The sequence below is a fragment of the Lepidochelys olivacea genome (genome assembly GCF_965140295.1).
Source record: "Lepidochelys olivacea isolate rLepOli2 genome assembly, chromosome: 12".
NCBI classification, from domain to species: domain Eukaryota; kingdom Metazoa; phylum Chordata; order Testudines; family Cheloniidae; genus Lepidochelys; species Lepidochelys olivacea.
Window position 1 is genome coordinate 1,120,776 of NC_140422.1, and position 22,493 is coordinate 1,143,268.

General features: G+C 47.7%; 1 protein-coding gene across 1 annotated transcript in view; it reads left to right on the plus strand.

Moving 5' to 3' along the window:
• FA2H (fatty acid 2-hydroxylase) overlaps positions 1-22,493 on the plus strand; it is a 76,185-nt gene that overhangs the window by 20,374 nt on the left and 33,318 nt on the right. The window contains exon 2 of the mRNA XM_084644281.1: positions 16,892-16,984. Within this exon, the coding sequence (XP_084500407.1) occupies positions 16,892-16,984 (93 nt within the window). The remainder of the gene's footprint in view (positions 1-16,891; positions 16,985-22,493) is intronic.

Sequence of the window (22,493 nt, forward strand, 5' to 3'; positions counted from 1 at the left end):
TAATGTTGGACACTGGCTCAGTGGTATCTATACTACCTGATTCCATCTATCTGCATTACTTTAAAGATGTGCCTCTTACTGAACCCAAACTTCACTTGATGTGCTATTTGAAAAACCATATTCCAGTACATGGCTGCCTGCCGGTAATAGTTACTTTTGGTGATTGCTGTGTAACTGCAGAGTTCTACATTGTCCACAAAGGCACTCCTATCCTTGGCAGAGATTTATTGGCTGCTTTAAATCTCAGGGTAGTTAGTGGATGAATTGATCTTCCTCAGCAAAGCACTCTTGTGGTACACACACCAGTTTCAGCTGGGACCCAGCACCAGGTTGAAGAGAAACTCCACTGTGCTTATGGGTTTCCGCATAAAGTTAAAATGCGGAATAATGTGATGCATGTACAACAGAAGTTACGGCGCTTACCCTTTTCAGTCAGGGAAGCTGTTTCAGAGGAACTTAGAAAACTTCTTCAAAAGGTCATTATTGAAGAGATCGACTCCTCGGAATGGGTTTCACCTACAGTAGTGACACAGAAGAAGGGTGGAGGCATTTGCCTTTGTGTGGACTTTAAGGGAGCCAAATAAAGCTTTTGTGATTGACAGCCATCCTCTTCCTCACCTAGAAGAAGTATTTGCAGAACTCCGTGGAGCAAAGGTGTTTTTTTTCTACTCTTGATTTGCAGAGCGCAACCACCAGGTTATGTTGCATGAAGATAGCAGAGACCTCACAGCATTTATTACACATGAGGGACTATTTCATTTTAAATGTGTTCCATAGGGTCTCGCATCTGCCCCAAGTGCCTTTCAAAAAATGTCATTGATTCTGAAGAATCAACACGGAGTTCAGTGCTATCTGGATATTATCATGTTTTGAAATGCTTCTGAGGAGCATGACAATAACCTGCTGTCTGTACTAAACTGCATCAGCACAACAGGCCTCCAGCTCAATAGGTCCAAATGCAAATTTAGACACACTGATCTCTCATTTCTGGGGCATACAATTTCACAGGCTGGACTAAAACCTGATCCAGATCATATCCTGGCAATTTCAAATGCTCCTCCTCCAACAGATTTGCAAACCTTACATTCCTTCTTGGGTCTTACCTCCTGGTATGCAAAATTCATTCCCATTTATGCTTCTGTCATTGAACCGTTACGGGAATTACTACGGAGAAGTTCAACCTTAGTGTGGACAACAGATCATAGGATATCAGGGTTGGAAGGGACCTCAGGAGGTCATCTAGTCCAACCCCCTGCTCAAAGCAGGACCAATCCCCAAGTTTTTTCTTAAATCCCTAAATGGCCCCCTCAAGGATTGAACTCACAACCCTGAGTTTAGCAGGCCAATGTTCAAACCACTGAGCTATCCCTCCCCCACATAAGCTAGTTTCGAAACGGTGAAAGACTTGATTGTACATAGTCCAGTACTTGCACTATTCAGTCCTGCATTGCCCACAATTGTAACTACTGATGCTTCTGATTATGGACTTGGGGCTGTTCTCACACAACTGCATGAGGACAACACCGAGAGGATGGTCGCATTTGCTTCAAGGACGCTAAGTAATGCTGAGAGAATATTCTACAGTCGAAAAAAGAGCTTGTGTCTGGGCTACTGAAAAATGGAGAACTTGTGGGGGCCACACGTTCAAGTTGCGCACAGACCACAGCCCTTTGACAACGTTGCTCACCATGAAAGGACTGGGAAGAGCAGGATACCGTATTGCTAGAAGGTCTGGAAGACTACTCTCTTTCAATTATGAACTGGAATATAAGCCTGGAAACCAAAATGTGGTTGCTGATTGCCTTTCCCGCCTGCCTTTGCCTTCACCAGATGGTCCACCGGAGGATGACGTTGTCGTGGTGCACTTATTACAAGCGCTCTCACTGCAGTTACAAGGGAACAATTTCAAGCTGCTTGTTCAGCATGTCCAGTTCAACAAAAACTATGGGCCACCTTTGTCAGAAATTCTCAGTCACCCTAAAAACCTTGACCTAGTTTTGCTGCCTTATTTTAGAGTTCATCCCGAACTTTCTTTGTTTGCAAAAAGAAAAGGAGTCCTTGTGGCACCTTAGAGACTAACAAATTTATTTGGGCAAAAGCTTTCGTGAGCTACAGCTCACTACATCGGATGAAGTGGGTAACATTCTTGGTAAAGAGGTTTCCACTTTGAAAATAAAGTCCTGTTGAAGCTTGTTAGTACCTTGCCTGGTTGATACAACAAGCCTGGGACTGGTCAGCTCAGAAATGAGACAACTAAGTGGGGAGCTGATAGAGGTCTCTAAAATCATGACTTGTGTGGAGACTCTGAGTAGGGAGGTGTTGTTTAGCCCTTCATGTAACACCTAACATGTAACACTAGGGGTCACCTAACAAAATTAGTAGGCAGCAGGATTAAGACAAAAGAAAGTGCCTCTTCACACAATGTATGGTCAACATGTGAAATTTGTTGCCTGGGGATGTTGTGAAGGCCAAAAGTATAACTGGGTTCAAAGAAGAACTAGGTGAGTTCGTGGAGGATAGGTCTGTCAGGGACACAGCCCCGTGTTCTGGATGTCCCTGAATTTCTGACTTCCAAAAGCTAAGGCTTGGATTGTTATCGAACAGAACCCATCATCAGCCTGGATGCATGTCCCCTGGGATGGTGGTTGAAGCACCAAGGGACATGTGAATCTTTAGACATCTGGCACGTAATTATCGTGCAATGCCAGCTACAGCAGTGCCATGCAAATACCTGTTCTCGCTTTCAGATATATTTGAAAATGTAGAAACATCCAAAATAAATTTCAATTTCTATTGTTTAACAGTGCAAACTGAGTTAATCGCGTGAGTTAACTGCGATTAATTGACAGCCCTAGTTCCCTGGTCTGGATTATTGGCCGAATAGGGGCCTCAAACTTCTGGAAGAGGAAACTTAAATCTAATGCAAAAAATTTTCATTCATTCTTTAAGCACAGGGCTTGGGGAGAAAGGGATGCTTGGTCAGCAAGTGGCTAGATTCTTCTGATGCTTGATTCTAGTATTGCTCATGTGTGGAGTGAATGGGTTTTATTCTGAAGATATTTTGTATGTTCCTGTTCCTCTTCCCCACCCTCTGTCTTCTAAATAGCTGCTTCTTGGCTCCCCACGCTCCATACAGCTTGTGCTAACTACTCAAAGTCAGAGGAGTTTCTTTAATTCCGCATGGGGCCACTCTGTATTCCAAATTCTGAGCAGAGAAAGAGGACAGCAGTATGATTGCTCAGAGCTCAAGTATGAAACTGCAGAAAAACCTGAGAGTCTCTGGATTAAGTTTAAAAGTATGAGCAAAAAGGGTGATGTCGTGGTGGGAATCTACTATAGACCACCAGACCAGGGGGATGAGGTGGACGAGGCTTTCTTTCGGCAACTCGCAGAAGTTACTAGATCGCAGGCCCTGGTTCTCATGGGAGACTTCAATCACCCTGATATCTGCTGGGAGAGCAATACAGCGGTGCACAGACAATCCAGGACATTTTTGGAAAATGTAGGGGACAATTTCCTGGTGCAAGTGCTGGAGGAACCAACTAGGGCCAGAGCTCTTCTTGACCTGCTGCTCACAAACCGGGAAGAATTAGTAGGGGAAGCAACAGTGGATGGGAACCTGAGAGGCACTGACCATGAGATGGTCGAGTTCAGGATCCTGACACAGGGAAGAAAGGAGAGCAGCAGACTACAGACCCTGGACTTCAGGAAAGCAGACTTTGACTCCCTCAGGGAACTGATGGGCAGGATCCCCTGGGAGAATAACATGAGGGGGAAAGGAGTCCAGGAGAGCTGGCTGTATTTTAGAGAATCCTTATTGAGGTTACAGGGACAAACCATCCCGATGTGTAGAAAGAATAGTAAATATAGCAGGCGACCAGCTTGGCTTCACAGTGAAATCCTTGCTGATCTTAAATACAAAAAAGAAGCTTACAAGAAGTGGAAGATTGGACAAATGACCAGGGATGAGTATAAAAATATTGCTTGGGCTTAAAGGAGTGAAATCAGGAAGGCGATATCACACGTGGGGTTGCAGCTAGCAAGAGATGCTGTAGTGGCTGGATGAGCAGTCTACTGCAGCAGTTCCTGGGCTTGATTTGCCACTGTAACTGAATTGATTGAATTACACCAGCGCAGAACTGGATTAATGTACTGGAGCCTCAGGCCCCTTGTTTGTAACTAGAGTTTAGCTTGTTGACTGCTGGACAATGGACCAACTGAAGGCTGCCTCCTACTTTATTGCTCATTCCAACTGAAGGCGTGGGGCTGGCTTCTGGAAATACAGTCTAATCAGTCTTGGGACTGGAGTTGCTTTTGTGTTTTTTAAGATGGCGTGTTTGTGGCTGGGAGGAATTGGTGTGACCACGCCCACTAAATCTGAGCATCTGATCTGAAGCAGTGTTTGGCAGCTCTGTGTGGGCATCCATCTGGGCTTACAAATATCAGCCATGCAAGCGTGTCAGAGGAGGGAGGAATGGAGACTGCATCCGCAGGGAGGATGCCGAAGGAGAAACTAAGTGACTTTCCAGCTTCTCTATGTCAGTGTTGCACATATGAGTTTGGTTGGGTGCAAACAAACTGCAGGATGGAGAGGGGGCAGCATGGAGTTCTTGCCAGGCTGGGGGTCAGAACTCTAGGGCTCCCCTCTGGTGTGAGAAGTAGGAGTCTCTAACTCAGGGGTGGGCGAACTATGGCCCATGGGCCATATCCAGCCTGTCAGGGCTTTGCATCTGGCCTGCGGGATTGCCGCCTGTGGTCTGGCAGGCCCTGCACCGCTCTCAGAAGCGGCCGGCACCATGGCCCTGGGGCCCCGGGGGGGGGGGGGTGCCGCAGAGGGCTCTGTATGTTGCCCTTGCCTCCAGGCACTGCCCCCTGCAGCTCCCATTGGCCGGAAATGGGGAACCGCGGCCAATGAGTTTTGGGGGAGGTACCTGGAGGTGTGGCAAGGGCAGCACGTGGAGCCCTGTGGGGGGCCCCCCAGGGGCCTTGCAGGGACGTGATACCAGCCGCTTCCCGGAGTGGTGCGGGGCCAGGGCAGGCAGGCAGGGAGCCTGCCCTGGCCCTGGTGCACGCCTCTGCCACCCTGGAGCCACTTTAGGTAAGCGGCACCAGGCTGGAGCCTGACCCCCTCCTGCACTCCAACCCCCCGTCCTGAGCCCCCCGCTGCACCCTGTGCACCCCAACCCCTTTCCTTGAGCTCCCTCCCACCGTCTGCACCCCTTCTCTGCCCCAATCCATTGCTCTGAGCCCGTTCCCGCACCCCTCCTGCACCCCACACTCCCTCCTGTACCCCAACCACCTGCCCCTTCCCTGCATACAATTTCCCAACACAGATGTGGCCCTCGGCCCAAAGAGTTTGCCCACCCCTGCGCTAACTCTTCTCAGCCAGTTCAGTTCTGTCCTGTCCCTGTCTACTCTAGAGTGTGCGACAGTACAACTCGACCCCCTTACCTGGTGGGCCATCCTCTCTCGGGGCTAGTTGCTCCCGTGAACACGGAAGGGACAGCATGAAGGCTACTGAGGATGTGATTGTGTCTTAACACAATCTGCTACTAGCAGAAGCCTTTCCAGACACCCTCTGCACATATTAAATGGAGAAATCCTCAAAACACATGGCCTCTGGAAGCCCATCCGTGTTACAAGCATTTCAGTGTGTGGTGGATTCATCTGTGTGAGGGGCTCCTGTCCTGCTCTGTGCTGCGTCCGCCTGCTGGCCCCGGTAGTGCCTTTTTGTCTGAATGATTGTCTAGTCATCTCTGCTCCCTCAGGGTAGGGGACGAGACCTAGTCCCGCTCCGTGGTGTTCACAGCGTGACACATGCTCTGTCGGTGCACCACAAATACACCTACCTACCCTTGACGGCTGCGTGGGCCCTCAGTTAATGTCCATTTCCCGAGCCCAGTAAAATATTAGGGAAGATTTTAATCTGAATCCCGAAGGGAAGGGGGCCCTAGGAAGTCTGGCTCCGCTTGTAGTACTGGGGAAATACTCTGCCCTTCCTTCCATTACCAAAGCACCCAGTAACTTCAGAATGCTCGACAATGCAGGTGGTATCAGGCTGGAACAACCTTGGAGGCTGGAGGCTGCTAGCCCTAGAATGGGTACTGCATGGATAGTGGACCGGCAAGCATCTCGCGCGCTCTACCTCTGCTAGTGCATCATAAATCTGACCTGGAGGGGGCATATCTAGATGTCCCAAGGGAATTCAGTTGTTTTGACGCAGTCACTCTACTGACAGGCGGTCAGCAAGGCTAGTGAAGATGGCTTTTGTGCTGTGATTATAGCAGTCTTCTCAATGAAATCTCTTTAATGCAGGCCCATGTATGCCCTAGTCATGGCGTGGGACCCCACTGGGCTGGGCACACAAACACTGAACACACAGATTGTCCCACTATTCGTCAATGCAGGCCGGTGCGGCATTTGAATGAGTCACCTAGCAAAGAGAAGCTCTTGATCCCATTGTCAGCACCTCATCACTTCTCTTAGGTTTTTTTTTCCTCCCCCCCCTTGCATCCTTCCATCTCTGGCTTGTCTGTTGGAAGCGGTTACTGAGTTGGGAAAGTGAAACAGAAAAAGCCAGTAGAAGCTTCACAGGTTACCATGGACTAGCCCTTATCAGGTGCTGGCTCTTTGCAATAAAGCTGTGATAATGATAGACTGAGCCTTGCACCCTGAGCAGTGCATACCTCTGAGGAAAATCTACCCCAGATGAGAAGCTGTGAAAGGTGCAACGTTCTGTCATGAAGAACCAGGCTTCACGCATTTTTTAACATGTTCTGCTTTTGTGTTTTCTCTCTCCTCAGGAGGGAAGGGAGTAGTGGGAAAACATGTGCAATTGTTCAATAACCTTATCTAGCAGGCATTGTTCTTTGCTGCTGTTTAATGATCTTTGTGACGCTTGTTTGTAGTAATGGTAATCAATGCAACTGCCCAAATTCAGCACCATAGTAGAGGCTGCCTCCCTTTAAATCTAAAAAGCTCTAACTAGCTAGTTTGGCAGGGAAAATGTCAACAGCAGATATCTCTGGGTGTGTGCTGCTTTGGATTTCTTTTGTTCTACTTAGGTTAATCACTTCATAGGCCAGAGCAGCCTAGTGGAATGTGATACCCAAGGGAGTAAAACGCTGCTTGAGAGTACATGCATACTTCTTATGCGTGCCTGGCTTGCAAAAATCAGACACCGTGTAGTGTTTCCTTCTGGAAATGGTTGGTTTCCCAACATGCAACTAGCAGTATCTGAAGTATTTCATTCATAGAATAGCTAATGTGACGCCAATTTTTAAAAAGGGTTCCAGAAGTGATCCTAGCAATTACAGGCCTGTAAGCCTGACTTCAGTACCGGGCAAACTGGTTGAAACTATAATAAAGAACAATATTGTCAGATATATATAGATGAACATAATTTGTTGACAGGTTTCAGAGTAACAGCCGTGTTAGTCTGTATTCGCAAAAAGAAAAGGTGGACTTGTGGCACCTTAGAGACTAACCAATTTATTTGAGCATGAGCTTTCGTGAGCTACAACATGGTTTTAGTAAAGGGAAATCATACCTCACCAATCTACGAGAATTCTTTGAGGGGATCAACAAGCATGTGGACCAAGGGGATCCTGTGGATATAGTGTACTTAAATTTTTAGAGAGCCTTTGACAAGGTCCCTCACCAAAGGCTCTTAAGCAAAGTAAGCTGCCATGGGATAAGAGGGAAGGTGCTCTCATGCATTGGTAGCTGGTTAAAAGATAGGAAACAAAGGGTAGGAATAAATGGTCAGTTCTCAGAATGAAAAGAGGTCAATAGTGGTGTCCCCCAGGCATCTGTTCTGGGACCAGTCCTATTCAACATATTCATAAATGATCTGGAGAAAGGGGTAAACAGGGAGGTGGCAAAATTTGCAGATGATCCAAAATTACTAAAGATAGTTAAGACCCAGGCAGACTGCAGAGAGCTACAAAAGGATCTCTCAAAACTGGGTGACTGGGCAACAAAATGGCAGATGAAACTTAATGTTGATAAATGCAAAGTAATGCACATTGGAAAGTATAATCCCAACTATACATATAAAATTATGGGGTCTAAATTAGCTATTATCACTCAAAAAAGAGATCTTGGAGTCATTGTGGATAGTTCTCTGAAAACATCCACTCAATATGCAGCGGCAGTCAAAAAAGCGAACAGAAGGCTGGGAATAATTAAGAAAGGGATAGATAATATGACAGAAAATATCATGTTGCCTCTATAAAAATCCATGGTACGCCCACATCTTGAATACTGCATGCAGATGTGGTCGCCCCATCTCAAAAAAGATATATTGGACTTGGAAAAGTTTCAGAAAAGGGAAAGAAAAATGATTAGGGGTATGGAACAGCTGCCATATGGGGGGAGATTAATAAGACTGGGACTTTTCAGCTTGCAAAAGAGAGGGCTAAGGGGACATATGATTGAGGTCCATAAAATCATGACTGGTGTAGAGAAGGAAGTGGTGTCTCTCTTTTTTTTTTTTTTTTTTTTTTTTTTTTTAACTACTTTTCAGAACACAAGAACTAGGGATTACCAAATGAAATTAATAGGCAGCAGGAGGGAGCCTCCCAGTGTGTCTGACTCTGAGGAAGCAAGGAGACGCTTGCACTGCCCAGGGCTCAAGGTCACCTGAATAACTAGACTAGGGGTGAGCAAACTATGCCCCACGGGCCGGATCCAGCCCGCAGGATTGCCACCCTTGTGGAGCTGCAGGCCCCACTCTGCTCTGGGAAGCAGCCAGCACCATGTCCCTGCAGCCCCTGGGGGAGGGGGACCCACTCCATGCATCTGATGAAGTGGGTTTAACCCACGAAAGCTTATGCCCAAATAAATCTGTTAGCCTTTAAGGTGCCACCACCGGCCGCCTCCTTGTTGCAGCGGCTGAATCACTGCAGAGTCTGTTAGCATCACAGAACAGCTGAGTCTCCACTGCGGCACTAGCTCCGGTGTTGTCAGCACGGGAGTGTCGCCCCATGCGCCCTGGAGCCAGCTGGCCTGCCAGGCTAAAGCACCGCTGAACTCGCGCTGAGGGGCTCCGTGTGTTGGCAGGAGTCAGGGTAGGGGCCACGCTTGCTATAGCTCGAGTGAACGTTGCAGTGAAGACGAGCCCTTAGTTAAATGGAAAGCGCCCTTACTGAAGCAGGGTTTGCACCCGGAGGTGGAAGTTCTCTGTTCACTGCTTGAGCAGCAGCAGTGTAAGCTGCAGAGGTGATGTTTTGTCTTGATGCCGCTGGCGGGGGACAGCAATCGCACTGGGGACTTTTAAGCAGACCCACATCTGCTGGGAAGTGGATTGACTTGACCATTCGATGGCAATGCCTTTGGACTGAGGTGCGCAAGTGGCCTAGAGGTGATGGCCTCTACATCCCATTGCCTGCCCCAAGCCATCCTGTTCCTAGAGGCAAATGAGCATATGCAGGTACTGATATAGCAGACGTCCTGACGGAGGTCTGCCTACGGAGGAGGTGGTGATTGTTGTACATCAAGGTCCTAAACGTGCAGCTGGGTTTGGATCCTTACATGAAAAGAAGTGAAGCTATCGACGGTCCTCTGCAGATCCGAGAGAGGCTCTCAGACGCTCGCGTAGGAAGTGTCTGCCTCACTGTGTCATAAATGCAGCTCACTACTGTTCTCCATACTCTCCCCATGCTTGATTCCGAAAACTCCTCCAGCCCTGATGAAGACCTATTGTGGGGGCTCGAGCTGTGTCAGAACAGTGACTGTGACCTTGTTTCTCATAGCCATGATGGTGCAGGCAGGGCCATTCCTTGGTCTGCCCTCGCTCGGGGAAGCACTAGTACGTTCCTCCATACTTGGGAGTGCATTGGATCCTGGACATTTAGCCGCGGAGGGTTTTGTAAACTCCTGTTTGAACCCTTTCCCACAAAAGAGACCTTTGCTGCTTGCCATGATGCAGAGATGAGGTGACATGACCAGCCACCTATCAGAGCTAGGATCCTCGCCTTGTTCCAGAGTTCCTGCAACCGAGAAGGGTGTTGGCTAGCAAAGAAGGATGTCCAACCTGCTGAAGTGTCCCATGTTAGTGAGCACTCTGGTGAGCTCTCCTTCTGTTGGATGGATCCTTTGCAGTAGCCCAATAACTATAGGGCTTGTGATCCATGTATGCCCATGGGATAATCCAGAGTCCATTGAGTTACTGTCTTGCACTGAGAAGAATCACAGGAACAAAGAATGATGCATTATTACAGTCCAAGCTGTATTACTTGAGCACTCATTCACATTTTCAAGTACAGTTGCTTTAGCTGTTTGCTTTCTACAGACATTGGAATGAACAAGTTCACTGGGAATGCTGCCTGAAATGCCAAATTTTCACCAGTTAGTGTATTTCAGTCAAACAAACATACCACAGACAAATCAAAACAGCCCATAAGCAATGTTCCCTCTAATTTTTGACAGGCTGTGTGCACAAAAAATTTCTTCTGTGCAAATTTTTGTTCACGCAGTGTTTTGCCATGTGTGCAGGGTTTAGGATCTGTGTGCACGCTCACAGCTTAGAGGGAACAGTGCCCGTAAGTTAAAGGCACAGAGCAAAGACTTCACAAGCAGCTCATGGGCAGAGATTGGCATAAAACAACTGGAATACCTCAAAAAACCCAAACCTCTATAACTTCGGATCTGTTCACAGGCCTGGAGGGAAGCTGGGGATGGAGTCTTAGTTGTTGCGAAGTGTGTGCATAGCTACTTAGAGCAGGGGTAGAGGAGATGATAGCAATCCCTCTGCACCAGACTGCACGATGGCTTGCGCCATTGAGTCTGGTGCAGCTGCGGCACTGGAGGAAAAACATTTAGACTTTTCCTAGCCAAGGAAGCTGACTGTGAAGTCCGGGTTGGGGATCTTCCCAGGGCATAACATCCACCTTAGCCTGAGCCTGGAAACTTGCCATGTGGGGCCATGGTCTCATGGGACTGACAGAAGGGTGAGAATCTTGGATCTTACTTGATTCATATTCAGATAACACGCGCGCACAGGGCCTTGCAGAAGAGACGGGGAGGAGGTACAGGATGGGGCATTGAGCAGGGATTGCTGGTGGAGGAGCATCTGTCGGGCTTTGATAGATGGGTAGACACCCTGCGTGGGAGGACAAACTGCAGCGCCTCTCTCTCGCTGGGCTGAGGAATCTGAATTCATGAAGTGGGCTGGGTGTTTCTGCTTTGACTTCTTGATAACTTGCACTGTGATAACGCTGCCAGATGGTACCAGGGTGAAAACATGCCCTCCGTGCAGTATGTGCGATAAAAGAGGCTGCTAACGCATCTCTCTAACCTTGGCACACGTGTGCCCTTCTAGCACCCTTTAACTTGCTTTCTAATGGCACCTCTTGTGTTTAAAGTTTCTGCTCGTAAAAGGGATGTTTTACTGAATGTTTCTAAACCAGAGCCGATGCGTCATTAAATTCTCACCTTTCCCACCACCCCCATCAAATCCCGGGTGCATGTGGGTGTCATGCCACCCTCCACTCTGCCCTCGAACTTTCTGAGCAGGCAGGTGACCGTCAAACATCCTGTTCTCTGAGCATTGTTGAGAGCAGCAGCCTGTATGTTCCATTTCCAGCTAGCAGGGAACAACACTTTGCGAGCACCTGCATCATGGGCGGCAGGAATCACAGGCCAGGGGAGGCTGAGCCTCCCCAAACAGCCCTGCATGGCCCTGCCCATGCTCCACCCCCAGAGCCTCTCCTGCTTCCCGCTGGTGCTCTTCCCTCATGGCCAGCCTGCGGTGCAGGACTCCAGGTGGCTGGGGCCAGTGCTCGCATCTCCCACTTGGGGCTGGGTGTCGCTGGGGACTGCGCCACCCTCCTGGTGCTCTGGGGCTGGGGGCACGAGGAGCTGCGCTGCCTGCCTGGCCAGCACTCCGGGCCTGGAGGCGTTGAGGCGGCGGGGCCGGCAGCTGCGGTGGGGGGCGGGGGAGCAGAAGGGGCAGGAGCTAGGAGCTGGCAGTTCATGCACCTCCCATGATCTGCGTTTATAATACTTGGCCTTGTGGAGGGCCGTAACGTTGTCACAGCCCTCGTTCAGGAGTGGTGGACCCTCTAACTTAGGGTGGGGTAGTGTGCAATGTTTGACGAGTGTCTTTCTCTTAAATAGTGGCAGTGGAGCTGGTTCAGCCTGGTGCCTGCCTGGTTTCCAGCCTGGGGGAAGGTGATTTACTGCAGCTGGGAGCAGAGTGGGGAGGGGATTGGGAGCGTCCAGCATCCTGCTGCATGAATTGCCAAGCAGAACAAAAGCACGATTCGCACACTCTTCCCTTCCCAACCCTTTCCTAAATGCTGAGCAAGAGTTTAGTTAGAGGCTTTCTTCCGCATGGAAGCATTGGCTTCTGCAATTAAATGTTTCTGCATTTTGCTCCTAGCTATGTTTGGCTAGAAATAGGCCTTTCTGGCATTAATGCTCAATGGGTGGGGTGGGAACACTAGCGTGTAGGTTGTCACTGTTTACTGTAACCATCGTGTCATCACTGAGCTGGCAGGGTTTAGATAACAGGGAAACACTCTGGCACCCTCTGTCAGTTTCTTGGGACTAGTGCTCCCACCATTGGGCCAGTAGCAATGGTGGGAAACTTTAGGAGAAAGGACAATGAATGCAGGAGGAATTAAATCCTTCAGTTTTAATCAGGTGCAAGGCCTCTCTGCCTTCTCCCTTGTGGAGAACCTTGTAATGGATCCATAGGCACTGACTTCCCCTCTTTCCTGTGGGTGCTTGAACCCCCTCGCCCCCACTCCGCCCCTCCTCTTCCCAGCCCTTCCCCAAAGTCCCTGCCCCAACTTCCCCCCCCCCCGCCAATATTCCAACTCCTTCCCCAAATCTCTGCCCCGCTTCTTCTCCACCTCTTCCCCTGAGCACGTCACATTCCCACTCCTTCCCCACCCCGGAGTGTGCTAATGCTGCCAAACATCTGTTTGGCGGCAGCCAGGCAGGAAATGCTGGGAGATGGGTGGAGAAGCGGGGATGCAGTGCACTCGAGAGGAGGTGGGGCAGGGGCTGAGGGGGAGCTTGGCTGCCGGTGGGTACAGAGCACCCACAAATTGTTCCAAATGAGTGCTCCAGCCCTGGACCACCCATGGAGTCAGCACCTATGAATGGATCTATTCTAGAGCATGGCAAAGGTAATGTTTATTAAACTAATCATGCCTCTACTAGGTCTATACTAGGAGCTGGACTTTCTTCTTTGGTCAAAATTATATATATATATATATATATATATATATATATATATATATATAATAACATAAAATCATAAATTTATTATATAAACAAATGGAAGAAAGGGGAAGTTGATAGTAATGAATATAAATTAGAAGCTAGGAACTGCAGACTATTGATAGGGGAAGCAAAGGGACACAAGGAGAAATCTATTTCCTGCAGAGTTAAGGATAATGAGGAGATTTTTAAAGTATATTAAGAACAAAAATAATCCTAACAATGGAATTGGTACATCACTAGATGGAAATGGTAGAATGATCAATAATACAGAGAAGGGAGAAATGTTCAATAAATATTTCTATTCTGTATTTGGGAAATAAACATATGTCATAACGTATGCTAATACTCTTTCCATTCCACTAGTATCTCGAGGATGTTAAACAGCAGCTGCTAAGGCTAGACACTTTTAAATCAGCAGACACAGATAACTTGCATCCAAGAGTTTTGAAAGAGCTAGCTAAGGAACTGATGGGGCCATTAATGTTAATTATTCCCCCCCCCCTCCGAATAACTCTTGAAAACTGGGAATTTCCAGAAGAGTGGAAGAAAGCTATTGTTGTGCCAATATTTAAAAAGGATAAACAGGATTACCCAAGTAATTATAGGCCTGTCAGTCTGACCCCAATCCCAGACAACATAATGGAGCTACTGACATGGGACTTGATTAATCAAGACTTAAAGGAGGGTAATATAATTAATGCCAGTCAACATAAATAGATTAAAAGCTGGAAAACTGAGAGGTCTCAAAATGTAACCTTAAACAGGGAGTCATCATCAAACAGTTGTGTTTCTAGTGGGATCCTGCAGGGATTGGTTCTCGGCCCTATTCTGCTTAACAACTTTTATTAATTGGCTTTATCTTCACTGATAAAGTTTGCAGATGACCCCAAAATTGGGAGAGTGGTAAATAATGAAAAGGACAAATCACTGAGAGAGAGTGATCTGGATTGCTTGATAAACTGGGTACAAGTAAACAATATGCATGTTAATACAGCTAAATGTAAATGTATACATCTAGGAATGAAGAATGTAGGCCATGCTTACAGGATGTGGGGGACTCTATCCTGGGAAGCAGTGATTCTGAAAAAGATTTGGGGGTCATGGTGGATAATCAGCTGAACATGAACTTCCAGTGTGATACTGTGGCCAAAAGGACTAATGCAATCCTGGGATACATATCCAGGGGAAAGTTGAGTTGGAGTAAAGAGGTTATTTTTCTCTGTATTTGGCATAGGTGGAGGAAGCTCATGCTCATGAAAGCACTGGCTCTAGGCAAGCACTAAGAATAGCTTTTGATGTAGATAGCTGTTATGGGCTTCTCAAGGATTCTGACAACTATGTCCAGTGCCCTGATTTATTTTTGGAACTGACTTGTTTCCCAAGTTGGGACTCAACTCATATCTCTGTGGGAGTGAAGGCTACTCTACTGGCCTACATCTACATAATTTAACTGCCGCACTCCCTTTCCTTCCCCCTCCACCTCCAGGACCGTATACGTGAGGAGGACTCTTCCTTGGAGACATCTGGGTGGGTTTGCTGACTCTAAAACTTGCTCCAAGGCTGGAGGAAGAATTCACAGGCTAAAGTTCTTCTGCTAAGATGTAGTTAGTTGCAAACAAATGGTGTGTGCTGGGGGATTGGGGGTGTATGTGGAATAATGTAAAATAACTCTGAATTTCCTGTGTGAGTATAATATAAATATAAAGTTTAAGATTACGCTTCAAATACTATGGAGTGGGGAGGAGTTCTACCTCAAAAGTCTCTGTCTTACTACTGTCTGTGCAACTTTTGTATTGAGTAAAGCCAAATCCTGCGTTTTGGCACGGGGTTAGACTAGATGACCCTTGCGGTCCCTTCTAACCCTATGACTGTATGATTTTAAGTCTTTGACAAGCATAGCAGTTAGTTGGTACCCCTATAACAGTCTCCAGATGGGCGGCTTGGCCATGAATCTTGTACACGTTGCAAAGTAGACAGTTATTAAAGGCCTTAGTCTGTGGCCATCACACAGTGGTTTATGTAACGGTTTATGTGTGGGGATATACAGAGCGTCCTTGGTCTCCCTGGAAGCCTAGCTGGCAGGGTCTGAGAGTGATTATGGATGGCCTTCCTATTTGTATTGGAAGATGGCTAGCTCACTCTTGAATCATGATAAAATCCCAATTGGTGCATTGCTTCCACTCTTGGGTGTGAGGAGTGCTAGAGGGCTTTCCCCTCACCCCCTCCCCCGGTTCTTGTCACACAGACAAAGCAGAAGTCCAAAGTGCAGGCACTGCGATGTTTGTTGGGGTAAGCTTCAAGCAAGCATCTTCATAGATTTACATGCCGCAGAGTCTGTTTCCTAGTGTTTTGTTCCCAGCTCTGATGCTGCAGAGCATTTCCCCTGGGTCCCCCTTCCCAGCTGTGACACTGCAGAGCCTTGCCGTGTCCCACCTCCCCATTCCCACCTTCTCCTTCTTAGCAGGTCCAAATATACCTGCAGGGCACGCCCCTAGTTACTGCTTGAAAGGTGTCCTCAGGGTAGCCACCTTGGTCACTTGGTATCTAGCTTGCAATGCTGAGAGTGAACTGATGGCCTAGTTAGTAGAAATTAAAGCTGGCTGGGAACTCTTTGATTAAATGCTGTTTCATCGGAAAATACTGTTTTAGTTGAAACCAAAAATTTTGTGGGAATGGGTCAGTTTCAAGAAATTTCCTATTTCAGAAGCTCATTGCAGGGAGAGTTCTGAAATTGTTGAAACATCCCATTTTGTTTTCTAAATGACAAATTCAGTTAGGTTTCAAAATTAAGTGTTTTTTGAACTAAACTGATGGTAAAGACAAAAGTCAAAATTGAAACCCATAATTTGATTGACCCGATCCAAAAATGGTTTGGATTTTTGGGGTGTGAAAATTGAGGGGTTTTTTGACTCTTCATTCCAATTTTGGGCTGGAATTTTTTTTTTCGAATCGGATGTTTGAAGGACAAAAAAACTGTTTCCCAAGCAGGTTTAGTAGAAATGTTTTTTCTCTGGACAATACGATTGCACGTCAAGATTTTTAAAAAATGGAAAGTGATGCTCGTTGGTGCTCTGATAATGGTGTGCCTGGGACACCACATGCCGCCAAGCATCAGGATTTAATCTGTGAGCGCTAATTCCACACACACAGGTCATGGCTAAGATTTTTCAAAAATGACACTAGTGATTTTTGGTGGTCCAACGTTTGAGCAGCCTTAATGGGACTTATTTTCAGAAAATACAGAGCATCCACTCTCTGAAGTTTGGGACAGCCTCTTTAAGGTTTCTCAAGTTAGACACTAAAAATATGGAGGTGCCCAAAATCTTGGCCCACGTGAATACAGTTGCAGGAAAAAACATTATCAGAACTCAATGACTTCTGTGTAAAGCCTGTATGTATGTATATAACTGACATGATTGTGAGGGGTTAGTGGTGTTTTGCCATTTGTCATGTACCAAAGAACAAAGATTCTAGACTTCTGACAGCATAAAACTAGTGCTTCCCTGATGCATATGAAATCTGCTGCGGGAACTTAGTAAAAATCCTGACTAGCTGCTTAATATGTGGGTCTTAGCTATACGCCTCAGGTTTTATTGCTGCCGGACTAAATTCAAGTGATGTCTTATGGATTTAATTGTTTCTTGTTCTTCTCTAGAGCCTTCTCGAGACAGAGAAACCAGTAAATTCCACAGCTCGAACAATGAACCATAGGATGGATCCTAGATGTAAAACAGTAGATCCAGATAAGGTAAGGAGCCGGTTGTATAGTATTTGCAGAAGCATGTTGGCTTCTCGAACACTGTTACTTTGTTCAAATGATCTCCAGAAGCTAACATGTTTGATCACTCTTCTCTGTGTCTGAAAATGGAAATCTTCCTTCAAACCTGTAAGGAACACAGTCCAAATCCAGATCAGGAGCAGAGATGTTCCAAATAAACACAAGGTAGGACAAGAATGGAGTTTTGCACAGATCATCTAGATCCTGCAGGAACGAAGCTGGATTGGAGTCACAGCATCTCCATTAGAAGGGCTAGCGTGAGAACCATGGGCACGGGTGAGGGTTATGCCCATAGCGGGATACCACACAGTACCATTGCTGGTTCTGACATTCTGTGAACGTAATTAGCATGCTTATCAAAAGTATTAAAGACTGACGTCTTTTTCCTCCAGACCAGCCACAAAAGCTTCCCCTGTGCTGCCCTAGCAACGTGCCATGCCACCATCTCTTGGAGTGAGGAGGGCATGCATTTTCCAAGCCCATTCAAACCAAGGCCTCTCTGAGAAGTGCACACTAGCAAAGGGGCGCTACGCGTTGGCGATCCACACACTAGCTTCTGTAGGCCACCAAATAGGCAATGAATGATAATCACTAGCTGCCTGGGCTGCATTTGAGCTGCTGACCTAGGGTAAAAGGCTCTGTACCCCCTTCTGCCTCTTCTTCCCCTCCTCAACATCCAAATATGCTTCTTTTGTCACAGTGGTAAATCCAGATTAATTGGAAGAGTGCTCCAGTATCCCAAGTGCAGTCCTGGAGGTCCTAGTGTACCCTCGCATGTTCTGCGTGCTCACGAATTGTCCACATGTGACTGTGTGAAGGAGAGCTTTCTTCACTGTTGTGCAGCTCCATGCCGATGTGCCATAATAGAGCAGCCGACTGGGCAGCAAACACCACTCTGGGATATGTAAACAGTGGCGGCATTGTACGTAAATGACAGAAAATTATTGTAGGACTAGAAGAGAATATAGTGATGGCCCAAATGGAATCCAGGATACTGTTCTAGTCCTCTTATTACAAGGGCAGCTGGAGTGCAACAGAGACTGACTTCCATAAGAAGGTTATGGAAAAACTGCATCTGGTGGGAGAAGAGGAGGCTGTGAGGGTTCCTCGTAGAAACAGAGCTGTGAAGGGCAGGATGGACTGATAATACAAGGTGATATTTTAGTGTCCAGACAGCAAGAGTCATGGCTTGGTACTTCGTTTTGTTCAATCCTCAATACCCAACTGATGCTATTTCCATGTTTTTTGTTGTACACATGAATTAGCCATTGTCTCCTGATCCACTACCTCTTAGAAGGAAATTTCTAAGTTGTTGCATTTCAGAAATGGCCTTTTCCTTTCAAAAGAACCTTGGAACTCCATAAAATGCTTTGGCTTCCATAGGCTCTGTGTTGCCAACCCCCGGGCATTCAAAAATTATGATTCAGGTCCCCCAAATTCATGAGCTCCAGATAACCTGCAGATAACTATGTAAGTTATGTGTAGGGCAGCTGGGGAGGCTTAGCCCAAGTTTCATCCTGAGCTCCTGCAGTGGTGAGTTCAGAGCCAAGAATGCTTGGCCCAGGTGCTGCTGGCTGCAGCGTCCTTGTTCATTGCGGCATTCTAGAGGGTCTTGAAGCAGTGGTGGTCCATTTAGGTATCCGGCAGACTAGCCCATTGAGGGCTTTGAAGATGACCTTGAACTGGATCAAATATGAATGAAGGTCCAGGGTAGTGTGAGGGAGCTCTGGTGTGACTTGTTCTCATTTACCTGTCCTACTTGGATGTACTGCCATGTTTTGAAACTGCCTGCAGTGTCTGTGTGACTTCCCCTACCCCACTGAGGTCGGGCTTTGCCCATGAGGAGTGGGCACACAATTGATCAGTTGGAGGTGGAAAGAGGCCTTCCTGGACACTTCTGCAGTTTGTGCCTCTAGACACAGCGCAGAGCCAAGAATGACACTGCACCTTCCTGATGTTCTACAGACATACTGAGGTCCTAGTGTTTGCGGGATCTTCTGCTTGTCCTCTGTCCACCAGTATCGCCCTGTTCCTGTCTGAGCTGAGTTTGAGTTGACTGCTTATGTACTGCATTCCCTGTTGCCAGCCCTCATCTCGGACTGACACTTGAACTTGCTAAGAATAAGCCTCTCACCACGATGGACATTGTGGGTTGGTCCTGATGTTCGGTAAGAGAACTGCTAGTGTGCAAGAGATTGAATGGATACAATGACCTTGCTAGGACAGGAGTTCTGTGATTAGCAGATGCACATGTAGATCCACAGCTGGCCGCCCTGCACGTGGGACAAGATTTACTTTCCTTTGCAGTGTACAAACTGCTACAGACGTTAGGCACTAGGCTTGCCCGGCCTGTGTAGTGCTCTCCAGTAGCTCTGTCCATCTTGGATGCTGGAGCCTGGGTAGAACTGCTGGGGAATGCTGGCCAGGATGCTATTCCCCTTTGACGTGTACCTTTTTTTGATCTTCAGCTTTTACCCTTCAAGCATAGAAAACGCCTCTTAAAATGCAGTGTGCCCCTCCTTCTGTACCATGCTCCAGCGTCACCGCTGGATATGAACGTAAGTCATTGCACAAGGTGTGAACCCGTGACTGACTGCCTGGACTCAGGCAAGCAAGTTATACACTGATATGGTTGTTCTCTCGGTGATGTATGTAGTTAGCGTGTAAGAGGCTTTTCCCTCCTCCACACCCATCCACTCCAGAGAGTCAGCATGCTACAATTCTGATAAGGCACTTTCGGCAGGAGGTGGGAGGAGGCCTGCCCATCTTTGATCCTTTCCCAAGCACTTTCTTCCCTGGTTTAACTGGAGGTGACTTTCTGGTGGCAGAAGCAGGATTGCAGTTCATTGCTGTTTCCAGACTGCTTGAGATTTGCCAGGCAGCAGCTGCTGTGTGTCTTGTTTATCTTGAGAAGGCACTATCTGAAATTTACATGAATGAGTCAACTTGCCCACCCCCAGCTGATGGGGCTGCTTATGCTTTGTCACCTAGGTGTGGCTAAATAATGCAGCAGGAGTGATTAGCAGGAGGTGGTTTCTTTGGCAGCAGCCTTGCATCTCCCTGTGTGCAGTTTCCCTGCACGCTAACTCTGGGCATCCACAATGAGACCCGTGTTGCAGAGCCAGGCTGTGTCACTTCTAACTAAGAATATGGCTCAGCCTCTGGCTCCTTTGAACCCCAGCCTAAGCAACACCTCCACCAAAACCCCAATCCTCCCCTCCCTGCCTCCCGCTCTGGAGCAGAGCTCAGACTCCGATCTGCCCTTGGCCATCTCCCATGCAGAGAGGCAGCCACAGGGGAGCAGACTTCACGTTTGGAGTGGAGGTGCAGTCTTGTTTGTCCAGAGTCGCTCTGATGCATGGAACTGTCCACTGCCTAGGTCAGTGGCTCTCAATTGTTCCAGACTACTGTACTCCTTTCAGGAGTCCGATTCATAGAATATCAGGGTTGGAAGGGACCTCAGGAGGTCATCTAGTCCAACCCCCTGCTCAAAGCAGGACCAATCCCCAATTTTTGCCCCATATCCCTAAATGGGTCCCTCAAGGATTGAACTCGCAGCCCTAGGTTTAGCAGGCCAAAGCTCAAACCACTGAGCTATCCCTCATAAACCTACAAAAGTGTCACAGCACATTAGTACTGACAAATTGCTTCTTCCCATTCTTACCATATAATTATAAAATAAATATTGTACTTACATTTCAGTGAATTGTATATAAAAGCAGTATAAACAAGTCATCCACATGAAATTTTAGTTTGTACTGACTTCACTAGTGCTTTTTATGTAGCCTATTGTAAAACCAGGCAAATATCTCAGAGTTAATGTACCCGGCTGGAAGACCTCTGCGTACCCCCAAGGGTATGCGTACCCCTGGTTGAGAACCATTGCCTTAGGTCAGTAGTTCTCAAACTTTTATACTGGTGACCCCTTTCACATAGCAAGCCTCTGAGTGTGACCCCCCCTCCCCTTAATAAATTAAAAACACTTTTTAATATATTTAACACTATTATAAATGTTGGTGGCAAAGCGGGGTTTGGGGTGGAGGCTGACAGCTCGTGACCCCCCATGTAATAACCTCTCGACTCCCTCAGGGGTCCTGACCCCCCAGTTTGAGAACCCCAGCCCTAGGTCATACAATGTGTTAGGCAACAGAGGTGCATTTGCATCAAGTTGAACACCCACGATAGTCATTACGGCTCTTACCAGATCAGTTCCACCCTCAGGCGTTAAGCATCACACCTTGGCAAAACCCTGCTCCCTGTGGAGGCCACTCCTTGCAGCACTATCAGATATGCAATAACAAAAAAAAGAAGGGCTGAAGAGTGGGGAAGTGAATGATGATTTCAGTCCCCTCCTCCATGGTCTTGCAAGCTTGCTCCCAGCCTTATCGGTGTTTCACAGCTGTTCCGACTGTCATCCTTCGGTGTGTACATAAAGGGAGTCAAAGTGCAATCTGACTTCTCTAAGCTGAAAAGTGATTTAAAACCAGCTCCTTTGCTCCAAGATGAAGGTGCTGAATTTATTCCTAGGTGCTCTGCTCTGCAAAGCTGAGGCTGTTTGAAAATGAGGGTCACTAGCGTAAGGGTGTGGAATAGAGCAGTGCTTTTCTAGAAAACATGCCCACGCCCAGGAGATCAAAGCTAGGGCTTTACCCTCTGCTGTCCAAATGGTGTGGACTTGAAAAGTAAAGGTTCCCCTGATACCCAAAGCTGTGTCCACATCCAGTGAGAGTGACCTAGTGTGGAGGGAAGCATCTAGATATGTTAAATTCTGGGTAATCTACCTTGGCAGCATAGGCGCCAATTCCATGGGTGCTTTGGGTCTGGAGCACCCAAGGAGGAAAAATTGGTGGGTGCTCTGCACCCATGGGCAGCTCCCCGCCCCCCCGGCCTAGCTCACCTCCACTCTGCCTCCACTCTTGAGCGCGCCTTCCCCATTTCTCCTCCCAGTGCTTGCCGCCGCAAAACAAGCTGTGGGAGGGAGTGGGGAGTAGCGGAAACGCGGCGTGCTCAGGGGAGGAGGCGGGGCTAGGGTGGGGATTTGGGGAAGGAGCCCAATAGGGGCAGGGAGAGGGCAGAGTTGGAGTGGGGACTTTGGCGGAGTAGTTGCAATGGGGCAGGCGGGGGCGGGACAGGGGTGGAGTCGGGGCCGGGGGTAAGGGGACGTGAGCATCCAGCGGCGCCAGGAGAAGTTGGCAGCTATGCTTGGCAGTTTGGCCACAAATCCAGCTGCGGGGACACAGGTGCCATTTTATACTGTACAGCCGTGATTTGGGCAGGCGCACACTTCTAACCAGAGAAATCAATACGGCTGTCCAGCATTTAAGACCCTTGCAGATGCAAGGAGTCTCACCAGAGTGGGGTTAAACTGGCTGCATAATAACTTGTCAGACGTACTTAGGTGTTTGGGCAAGGTGCCCGCAGCAGGTGGAGTGGGAGGACAGGGCGTGAGTAGGGTGTAGTCCTTTTGGCAGTTGGCTAA